Source organism: Silene latifolia, chromosome 3, assembly GCF_048544455.1.
Source record: "Silene latifolia isolate original U9 population chromosome 3, ASM4854445v1, whole genome shotgun sequence".
In the NCBI taxonomy this organism is placed as follows: domain Eukaryota; kingdom Viridiplantae; phylum Streptophyta; class Magnoliopsida; order Caryophyllales; family Caryophyllaceae; genus Silene; species Silene latifolia.
In genome coordinates, this window is record NC_133528.1 from 77,236,525 (window position 1) to 77,248,551 (window position 12,027).

Below are 12,027 nucleotides of genomic sequence, written 5' to 3' on the forward strand. Positions count from 1 at the left end.
GGCGGTCTTCGATGACGGGTAATACTTGGCCATGAATGCCTTAGCTAAGGCGTCTCATATTGTGAATGTGTCCGGAGGGTGAACAATTAACCACCGGTCTGCCTTACCCGTCAAGGAGAATGGGAACAACATCATCCTTAGTGTATCTTTGGATACCCCGTTCTTTTTCATCATAGCGACTTTGTTTTTGAACTTTCTTAGATGAGCATGAGCATCTTCTTCAATGTGTCCCCCGAACAAGTCTTTTTCAGTCAACCCAACTTGGGCGGGGTGCATCTCAAAGTTGTTGGGAGCCAAGGGGCCAAAGTTGATAGGGTTACAAGCATCATTATGGTTTGGGCGGTTATGGTCACGTAAAGCCATTGGAGGTGGTGGATTGGGTATATGAGGGGGTAGTGATTGAGGTGGAGTTAGGATTTTGAAGTCGTGAAAAGGATTTTCTATTGGAGTCTCAATTATGTCGTTTGGTTGTGGTTGGGTTGTGGTTTCAATGATTGGTAGTGTGGGTGAGTGTAGTTGGTCTATTATTGCATGAGGAGAATTCCTAACTCTTGCTAGAGTCCTTGTCCTTAAGGTTCGAAAGAGCCTCTCGGGGTTGGAGTTAAAGAGCAAGGCTTGATGGTTCCTCCTAGGCATGCACTCGATAAACCGTTAGTCTCCTAGTGTTTTTTACACACTAGGGAGAGGCAATAATAATACACTCTACAATGAAGCACACAACTACTAAATCAAACAAGCAAGTGAGTTAAAACTAAAGCTAAGACCTTTAACAAACTAAATATAACCTAACGCCATCTCCGGCAACGGCGCCATTTTGATATGCGGATTTGTCGTCATTTCCGGCATCAAAAGTAATTTATAAAGCCCAATTAAAAAGTAGTATTTAATCGGTGTCGAATACAAAGATGGCGGGGGTGTATACTTAGTCGGTTTAAATCCTATTTAGTCAAACAAAAGTAAGATTGGTTGATTATAAATTAAGGTGCAAATAAGATATAGAAGTATGCTAAAATGAAAGTATAATTGATCAATACAAGAAATATTAGAGCTTTCGGGTTCACCCGGGTTATTGGGCATGAAACAAGCTAAACATGGGAAATGGGTGATGCAAATAGTCAAGAAATTATACCTAATGTCTTGGGACACCTAGAATTCATTAACCATCTTTCATGTGATTAACTAAAACTCGTCACACACATACACAAGGATCATCCAATAGTCTACACACTAAGATTGTTCATCCACTAGTATAGACACCAAGATAACCAAACATGTGAGAAAATACTCAAACTTTCATAGGAGCAATTCTACAAACACTTCATATGCATGAAAGTGACAACCATTAAACCACCCAAATCCTTATAAATCTAACCCAAAATCATACCCATTATATACCCAAGATTCCCCTAAGCCCCATATGAGAACTACTCACACATGTTTAGCAATGAAAAACCAACAATAAGATGGAACAAAACACAACCAAACATGGTAAACATGGTAAAGTTTACTACTTTGGATGGATAATAATTAAACAAGATAAGAAATGTAAACTAATGAAAATAAATGTAAAGAAAAGATGAGAAATTGTACCAACAAAGATGAAAGTAACAAACATGAATAATAATGGAAGATGAATTTCTTCTTGTCTTCCAATTACAACCCAATGAACAATTGTAAACTATTGAGAAATGGAGAACATGCATAAACTAGAGATCGATTAAACTAATATTAAAGAAAGATTACAACTTTTATTGAATAAATATTGAGAGAAGAAAATATTAGGGTTCTACAAAATGTTGAGAGGAAAATAAACTAAGGGCTCGTTTGGTTCAACAAGTCGGAATGGAATGGAATGAAGTTTGATAGTATGGTGGTATGTGGTTCTAAATCCATACTTGTCTAATCTTGTTTGGTTCATCATTAATTATAGAAGGAGAGAATGGAGTTTGAATCCAAGGGAGGAGGGTGGGTATGGGATTCCAAGGGGTTGGGGTGGAGTTAGAATCCATTGGGTATCTAACTCCATTCCAAATCACCCCAACCAAACAATGGAATGGATCAAATCCATTCCATTCCATTCCAATATGTCCAACCAAACACCCCCTAAGCTATTCTAATTGGTAGTGTAATCTAAGGTAAAACTATGGTGCTGTTTTTATACTAATCATCTAATAATCTTAATAATAATAATAATAATAATAATAATAATAATAATAATAATAATAATAATAATAATAATAATAATAATAATAATAATAATAATAATAATAATAATAATAATAATAATAATAATAATAATAATAATAATAATAATAATAATAATAATAATAATAATAATAATAATAATAATAATAATAATAATAACAATAATAACAATAATAACAATAATAACAATAATAACAATATAATTAATAATAACAACAATAATAATAATAACAATAATAATAATAACAATAATAACAATAACAATAACAATAATAACAATAACAATAATAACAATAATAATAATAACAATAATAATAACAATAATAATAACAATAATAATAACAATAATAATAACAATAATAATAACAATAATAATAACAATAATAATAATAATAATAATAATAATAATAATAATAATAATAATAATAATAATAAGAAGAAGAAGAAGAAGAAGAAGAAGAAGAAGAAGAAGAAGAAGAAGAAGAAGAAGAAGAAGAAGAAGAAGAAGAAGAAGAAGAAGAAGAAGAAGAAGAAGAAGAGGAAGAAGAAGAAGAATAAGAGAGGAGAGAGAGGGCGATTAAGCTAGGGCTGCTTTCTGTTCATCGTTCTGCCGCCGTAGGCTGCCAACCACCCATCATGTCGACCTTTAGACCTCGCGTCGCCGGGGGGGGGGTTGTCGTTAGTTGTTTTCTGTGGTTGTGCGTTGTTGAAGGGGGTTTTGTGAGGGAGGAGGCTCGTCTTTTGTGGGGTCATTGTCGCCTGCCTGCGTCGATGTTCCCCTGCGCCACCACCCTTTGGCCATCAGACCTCACGTCGCCGGTCTTTGCTGTGGTGGCTGACGGCTCTGCTCTAGGGTTTTTCATCGGTAAGTTTCTTTTTTTTTCGCATTAGGGTTTTCCTTCTTTTCTTCTTCGTTCTTTGCTGCTGGTTGTCGGCCTGCGGTGATCTGGTGTCTCCAGGTTCCTGTGTCCGGCCACTACTGTCTGCCGCCTATGCCTTTGTGGTCGTGTAGGTTGTTGTTGTGGTGGGTGTTGCGGGTTGCAGATGCCGTGGAGATAGGGTAGTGTGGGTTTTTTGTTGACCACCACCGGAGTGGGTGGTGTGTTGGTGGTTACCTGGGCTGTCTTCTAGGCCACTGGTTTGCTTTCTTTTTCGGTTGCCTTGTCTTCTTCGAGCCTCTAGCTGCTTGTGCGTGTGCCTGTGTGGTGGTTTTCGTCCGGGTGGTTTTGCTTGGTGGCTATATCATTTACCATGCAGGTAGGAGGAGGGGTTACGTTTTAATTCTTCCTTCATGCCTGATCTTGTGCGGTTTCATTGTCCTTTTTCAAGTCTTCATGCGTGTCCGGATGGTTTTGGTAAGGGCCTTACTAAGGCCGCATGGCAGAAGCATTTTCAGGGCCGGCATTGTCATGATGGTGCTTTGGGACTTACACGTCAAACTCTTACTGATAGTCTAACTGTTTTCTCTAATGCCGAGACTAGTTTGCAACGAATGGGGCTCTGGTTGTGTGGGGTGTGCTTTATAACCCAAACCTTTCGCTCTAGATGTCGGTATAGTCGGGGTGATATTGTGGCGCCTCCGGAGTGTGTTGACGGCCTCTATAGCTTTATTATTCAGGGTATCCCAAGACCTCTGGCTCCGTCTCCATCGGTTATTTCATCTGATGATGGGGTTGAGCTTGTTCAGTGGTCTATATCTTCGCTTGATAGTTTGTTATCTTTGGGCCTTCGCACCGTGAAATCTATACCTCCTAAGTGTCGTCTTGGGTTTGCTCGAGCTTTGAAGGAGGTCTTGGATGATGTTGCCGATTCTCCTGGTCACCTCTCTTGCTTGATTCGTTTGCTTATGTTGCCTCTTTGCCTGCTTAAGACCTTCTCTCCTCGGAGTAATCTTGAGTGTAGGACCGTTATTAGGCGCCAGCGTTAGAAGGAGACTATTACTAGGGCTATCTTCGCTTGGGGGGGGGGGGTGCCTAGGGGTGGTTTGCAGCTGTTGCGGGAGTGTTTGGATAAGGGTCCTTCTTTGTTTCATGTGGAGGAGGATCTTGATTTCAGTGAGCTTAACCTCCGTCAATGTCGGCGGAAGATTTGTGATGGCCACTATACTGCTGTTGTTCGGGTGCTTTCTTCCCCTAAGGTCGCCCCCTACTCTGATGCCACTCTTGTGGCCTTGCGAGAGAAGCATCCTGTTGTCCCGCCTCCTTCATTGCCTCCTTTGCCTGTGGATCATCATCTTCTTGTTGCCTCTTCGGCAGTGGTTTTGGATATGATTTGGAGTTTCCCACGTGGCACTTCTTGTGGGAGGGATGGGTTTCGTGCCGAGCACCTTATGGACTGTTTGAGTGGCACTGATGTGGCTATCTCTGATGATTTGATCACTTATATTACTAGGGTGGTTAATGTTTTTCTTGAGGGCCGGTGTCCTCTAGCTCTTGGTGAGTATATTGCCAGCGCCCCGCTCACGCCGCTTGTTAAACCAGGTGGTGGTGTTAGTCTTATTGCTGTTGGCACTGTCTGGAGACGTCTTGTCTCTAAGGTTGGTGCTTTTTTGGTTGGTCCTTCTTTGTCTTCTTATTTTGCTGGTCTTCAATTTGGGGTTGGGGTGTCCGGTGGAGGAGAGGCTATGTTGCATGCCTTGAATCGGCTCATTGAGGCTCGTGGTGCTGAGGTGGGACTTTCTATGTTGCTTGTTGATTTCCAGAATGCTTTCAACCTTGTCGATCGTGCGATCATGCTTCAGGAAGTCCGCCGTCGTTGCCCGGTTCTTTCCCGTTGGGTGGATTTTTGTTACTCCAGCCCGGCCCGTCTTTTTTATGGGGAGCATTGCCTGTGGTCTTGTCAGGGTGTCCAGCAGGGTGAGTGATCCTTTGGGCCCTTTGCTTTTCGCTTTGGTTTTGCATCCCTTAGTGTGCAAAATCCGGGACTCTTTTTGACCTTACTATGCAGGCGTGGTACTTGGATGATGGCACCATTGTTTGGGACACTTTGGAGGTGGGGAGGGTTTTGGATTTGATTATGGCGGATGGCCCTCGTTTTGGACTGCATCTTAACGTCGCCAAGACTGAGGTCTTTTGGCCTGTTGAGGATCCTCAAAGTCGGCTTCTCGGTGTTTTCGCCCCTTCTATTGCTCGGCCCTTGCGTGGTGTCTCTGTTTTGGGTGGACCTGTCAGTACTTGTCCTATTTTTGGCACTGAGATTGTGGCGAAGAGAGTGACTAAGACCATTGAGCTTATGGACTTTGTCGCGAGGATTGAGGACCCGTAATGTGAGTTGCTTCTGCTTTGAGCTTGTACTAGTATTTCTAAGCTCTATTTCTCTCTTCATCCTTGCTCCCCCCGTGTTTTTGGTTCGGTCCATCTTCCTTTCGATGCTGCCCTTCGTTCCAGCTTGGAACGTATTGTCACCGCGTCCGGACCTGGTTTTTGGGATTGGCAGTGGCGCCTTGCACATTCCCTTTTCATCTTAGTGGGCTTGGTGTTTATGCGGCGGGAGATGTTTTACACTATGCCTTTCTGGCGTCCCGTTTGCAGTCTGCAGATTTGCAAGCTAAGCTCCTACGGCCTTCTGGTATTGTAGATGCTGGTCCTACTTTTGACGATGCCTTGTGGGTGTTTCCTGAGACTACAGGTTCTGCTTTCTTACGTGATCCTAGTGAAATCGCTGCCCCTAAACTTATGAAGAAATTGGCAGATATATATTTCGCGACGGTTGCTGCTGCTTCAGAATCTGTTCTCTCTTTGACACCGCGTCAGCTTGCATTGTGGAAGTCTCAGCACGGTGCCCACTCCTCTGATTGGTTGCTTGTGGTTCTTATCTCTGGGTTGGGTCAGACTATGAACGGGAGGACTTACCGTAGTGTGCTTGGATATCGACTGGGTTTTTGCTGATGATGTTTACGGGGACCACGCTGTTTCTTGTACTGGTACTGTGGGTGTTAAGCATCGGCACAACCTCGTTCGTGACACCTTATTCGCCATCTGCTATAGGTCTGGTATTTCTACGGGTAAGGAGGTTGATATCAGTTTGGTTGACGGACATGGTGGTTCTCTTCGTCCTGCGGATTTGCTGCTTTATTCCTGGGACAGAGGTCGTGATGTGTGCGTTGATTTGACAGGGCCTTCCCCCTTGACTCAGACTGGGATGACGGATTTTGTGCCCGGGCGGGTTGTCGCTGATGCTGCTCAGCGTAAGTGTGCTAAGTATGGGGATTTATGCGCGGCAGCTGGTTATGGTTTCCTTCCCTTCTCTTTCTCTTCACTCGGAGAGCTGGGTTCGGATGCTGTTGCCTTGCTCAAGCGGATCCAGAAATTCTCAGTATCTCAGGATGCGGGGGCTCGGGTTGCCGCTTATATTTTTACTAGACTTAGCTTTCCTGTTGCTAAGGGGGTGGGGGCCCAGATTGTCTCTCGGCTCCCCACCAATTTCATGTAAACTTTTATTTCTCTATCTATGAAAGCTGCGCGCATCCCTTTATAATAATAATAATAATAATAATAATAATAATAATAATAATATTAATAATAATAATAATAATAATAATAATAATAATAATAATAATAATAATAATAATAATAATAATAATAATAATAATAATAATAATAATAATAATAATAATAATAATAATAATAATAATAATAATAATAATAATAATAATCTCACCTAACAATCAACACAAATACACGACACATCTCCCTTCATTACAAAACAAAACAAAAGCAAAGGGTAAAATGACGGATGAAATCGGAACAAGAGGGCGTTGAGCCGGTCTACCGGCTGTTGGTGGTGGCACCGGCTGGGGATCTTCTGGAAGAAAGGAGGGAAATCAATGTATTCCCAGCCGGGATGGGGGCGGCAGACGATGGACCGTCTGGGAGAACAAGTTTGTGTTTTGTTGATGTTGGGAGCCGGTTGGTCGGCCACCGGTGTTAAAGTCGGCTGGGAGTTCTCTGGATAATGGAGGGTGTTTTGTATGTATTCCCAGCCGGTGGTGAAGGCGGCAGTCGGTGGGCCGTCTGGGAGAGCAATATTCGTTTCCAAATAACTCGGTTTCGATTCCGAGTTCGAAGATGTGTGAATTCGATGGTGGTTGTCGATGTTGTTGCTGCTTGTCGAGATGATGGTGATTGGGAGCTCGATGATGATGGTAATGGCGGATGAAGGAGGTGATAATGGTGAAATGAAATTGATGATGCGATTTGATGGTGATGTTGTTTTGATGCTGCTGTGGTGCTATTTGAGCAGCTCCGAGGTCGGGTTTTCGGGCTGTCAAGACAAGGAGCAGAGGTGCGTGAGTCTTCAATGGTGATGGTTCAATTGTGCTGCGATGGTGTTGCTGGTATTGTTTTTGCGAGATTTGGTGATGAATGAATGGTGGTGACGGGGTGCATGATGACGAATTGGCGGCAGCAATGGAGGTTTGAGATGTGGGTTGGTGGTGGCGAGGCAGAGGAGGTTATGGCTGACTGTTGTGGCTGAATGTCGAGCAGCAATGGTGGATGGTGATGATGTAGTTCTGGGTTCTGGGTTGCTGCAAAAATGGTGAAGGCCGAAGAGATGTTGAAGTGTAGAGGCTAGAGACACGTAGAGCAGCAGCATGTAGAAGTCAATTTGTGACTTTTTGCTTTGGCCTTGAATTTCACTTGACTTTTATTTGTTTTGTGTTGACCCGTCTTTATTCTCTCAATCTCCGTCTCACTCATTTTGGTACCTATAGAATTAAATAACGAAAGCAATAATCAAATTCCGACAAATATGTACATTTATTCGCGATAAATAGAATTAAATTATTAAATGCTAATTAAACTAACAAATAAGCTATTTAACGATTAAGGCCCACAAAATCGAGTCGGAATAAGGTATAAATGCGGGGTAAAATACGACTAAAATACTATCATCAGGGGGTTTCAGCAATTTCTGAAATCAATGGGTGGCAAAGAACCAAATTACATCATCACTGACCAAGACAAGGGAATACTAAATGTAGTACCAGGTGTGTTTGTATATCAATGACTCTTAGTTTTGTGAATGTAGTTATTTATTTGGTGAATCTAGGGACTTTATTCGTGAATCTTCTTGTTATTTATTTGGTGTTTTGTAAATTTTATTCCCGGTATGAAGCGGCATCTTCAATTTGGTTTAGTTTGGTCAAACATAGATTTCTTATCTTGTGAATCCTAGATTTTATATTGTGAAAATAGAAGGTAATATTGTGAAAGTTGGTTATTTTGTGAATCATAGAGCTTATATTGTGAAACCTGGCCCTCATTATGTGAAACGTGGCCCTCAAATTTGTGAAATCATTTAGTTATTTTATTCGTGAATCTAGGGACTTTATTCTTGAATCTAGGGACTGGTTTTGTGAATTTAGTTATTAAAAAACGATCTTGACAATAGATAATGTGATTTTGTGACTTGCACCCGTGTTCAAAAAAGCAAGACATCGCTTTTGCATGTGGCACATTTTGAAGAAAGTAACAGACAAGGTTGGGAGCACAATTTGCAAAGACACTGATTTCTTAAGTCGTCTGAACAATGTTGTCTAGAGCGACGACTTGGAGCCTAAGAAATTTGAAGATAATTGGGCTAAGGTCATTAGTGAGTTCTCGTTAGAAGGAAATAAATGGTTCATTGGCAAGTTTACCGAACGAGACAAGTGGATACCCGCTTATTTCTGGAATATGCCGATGGGCAACATTTTAAAAATCACACAAAGATCAGAGAGTACGAATAGCTTCTTCAAGAGATTTGAAAATAATATGGGACTCTTGTAGAATTTTGGATGAGATTTAAGAGTGCCATGGACCAACAAAGGCACAATCTAAAGCTTCTTGAAACACAGAGCGATAATTCAATGCCTGAAACCCTATTCGGGTCAAACTGGGAGGCCCATGTAGTGAAGATCTATACACATGAAGTGTTCTTCGAGTTCCAAGAGGAGGTTAAGTTTAAGGTAAATGTGTGTAGTGTTTGTGGATACACCCCACCAGATCCAGTAACTAACTTTGAAGTTTCAATGGTTGAGGACGCAAAGAAGCGAAAGAGATATGCAGTTGAGCACAATAGGAGAACAATGGAAGTAAGTTGTACATGTAAACTACTTGAAAGGAAAGGTATTTTATGCAACCACATCATTTGGATTTGCTTGGGAAAGTTTAAGGAAATACCTGAGAAATATATTTTGCGTAGGTGAAGTAAGAATGCACTCAGAAACCCGGTTTATGATTTGAATGGAAATCTTATGGAAAACTATAATCCTACTAGTAATAGTAAATTTGGAATGTCTCGGGTGTGGTCTGAGATTTACGCAACTGTTGGTATTTTCAAAAGAAAAGAAGCGCCGGATTTGAGAGAGTTTGCCAAGCTAATTAAAAAATTCCGAGAGAAGTTGAAGCCGAATCCAAAGCCTTTGACCAAAGAACGAGAATTGGAGGTCCTTCTCAACTGCAAGGCTCCAAAAGAAGTCAAGATCTTACCACCTAAAGTCTCTAAGAACAAAGGTAGTGGTAAAAGGTTGGTGAGCAGCAAAAATAACGCAATCATGAAGGCAAAAAAACCGAAAAGGTTTTGTGCTAAGTGTAAACGCATGTCACACCATGATAAAAGAATTTGTCCAAATGATTTTGCAGAGCATCCTTGATGTGAACATTATTTGCGCACATTTAGCCCTCTAATTGAGCCTATTTTGCACATTATCATAGCGTCTCATAGCCGTTTTACCCGTCAAATGCTTTCTATTTTGCTTTCCTAGTGCATTTTATATGTTTTATAGGAAAGGAGATAATAAGGCAGAAATTCCCGTCTTTCGTGCATATTTGGAAGCTTTTTGATGATATTGGATGGACGAGTATTGAAGGAGAGGCAAGAACTAAAGACTAATTTCACAAGAATAAGAAAAAAGTGAAGAAAAGGATTCTGAAGCAAAATCCGAGCGTCCAAGCCTTGAAGACGCTTGGATTCCCTTGGGACAATCCGAGCGGATTTGCCCAAAGACGCTCGTCCACCTCTGCAACAATCCGAGCGGATTCCCCTCCTGGACGAGCGGATCGTGGCGTCTTCAGCTGAGATGCTCATCTCTCCGAGAGACTAGCAATTCCCTGCTTAGAACTCACAAATGTTAATTACTAATTTAGCCTTACTTAACCTAATGAAGCTCTACTATATATACCCCATTTGTAAATAATCAAAGCTTCAAGTTTTTAGAGTAGAAAGCCTCCACATTAGAAATTCCTCTTAGATTAGATTAGGAGTAGATTAAAATAGATTACTCTTTAATCTTTCCACAAATTTCACATTAATCTCTTCTTAATTATTGTTCAAGTTTGTTACTTTTGGGTAATTGAAGATTATTGGGTTATTATTGGAGGATTGACAACCCTTCATCAATCAATCAAGTCTCTTCTATTATTCTTTGCTTTATTATTTGGATCATCTCAAGTTTGGTATAATTCCTTTACTCTTTACTCTTTATTGTTTATTTCCTCATTCTCTTATCATGTTTACACTTGTTGTGATGATTGACACCATTAATGACATGTTAAACTTCATAATGAGTGAGTAGTCTCTTAGCTATGATTAATGGGTAATTAGGGAAACCAATATGGGAATTGATTCATGCTTAATCTAATATGTTTTCATAATTAATTTGCTTGCTTCTTGTGATGTCAACCTATGCACATGTTATGTTTGATGAAATACTAAGCCTATGAATCCTTGCATTTTTAACCATCTCTTATCTATTCAACTTGACTTGTAAGATATAAACCAACTCGAGTCTTGTTAGACTTGTAGGTGTTGTACAATCTAATCGATTCGGCTCCGGGACCCAACTCTTCCTAAGAACCGTAAGAAATAAACCAACTCGGTTCCTCCACAACATTAATTGCTTGCAACTTTGTAAACACGTTTGTATGATCAATACCATGAATCCCCTATGAACCCATGACATCCTAGCACTTTTAATCAATTTTTTACATCCTTCCTTTTATTACTTGTTTTACCTTATTGTTTGCATTAGCCTAGACACAACTACAAACCCAAACAAATTGTGACACTAGCATAAATTGAGATAGATAGACTTAGAACCCAAAGCACACCGTCCCATGGATCGACCTCGACTTACCACTAACTAGTTGTTTGTTGAGTATTATAAATGTGTTTGATTGGGAGACCCGACGACATCACCCACATCAATGCTCCTGAAAATCAAGTATGTATTATTACTTAAGAACGCAACTAACTTTTTAAATTATGTCCAAATATGTCTCATATTAATTATGTCCTTGTAATATTCGTCTCCTAATTTTTTTTTTCAAAAAGGTATCTAATTCAAGGTTTGACTTTTCACATAGGGAGACACATCATAAGAAGAGGAAGACGTCGAGAATGATGAATGATGTAAAGGAGTATTCTTAAGCATTGAACTTGAGCATTTGCTTAGACGTTTGGTTTTTATGTTGGTCAGTTGATTTTGTTTAGCAAAGGAGAATTCTTTTACTTGGTAATTTTGTGATTCCTAGACCTTATTCTGTGAATCTTGAAGGTGATTTTGTGACTTGGACATGAATGGTTGATATTTTGATTTTTGAAGTTTCTTTTTCTGATGTAGTGAATCGTAGTGCTTACTTTGTGAAACTGGAACATGAAATTGTGAAACTTGGTCATGAATAGTTGATCTTCACTTATGATGTTTCTTTTACTTATTTTATGAATCCTGGAACTTATCTTATGAAACTGGAACATTAAATTGTAAAACTTGGTAATGAATAGTTGATCTTCACTTATGATGTTTCATTTTTACTTATTTTGTGAATCCTGGAACTTATT

At 40.2% G+C, this 12,027-nt stretch overlaps 1 protein-coding gene across 1 annotated transcript; it reads left to right on the forward strand.

Annotated features, from left to right (window-relative positions):
- The first annotated feature begins 9,001 nt into the window (after positions 1 to 9,001).
- On the forward strand, positions 9,002 to 9,841 carry LOC141649232 (uncharacterized). The gene is made up of 2 exons (XM_074457926.1): positions 9,002 to 9,280; positions 9,401 to 9,841. The coding sequence occupies exons 1-2, from the start codon at positions 9,002 to 9,004 to the stop codon at positions 9,839 to 9,841; spliced, it is 720 nt and encodes a 239-aa protein (XP_074314027.1).
- Positions 9,842 to 12,027: the final 2,186 nt, after the last annotated feature.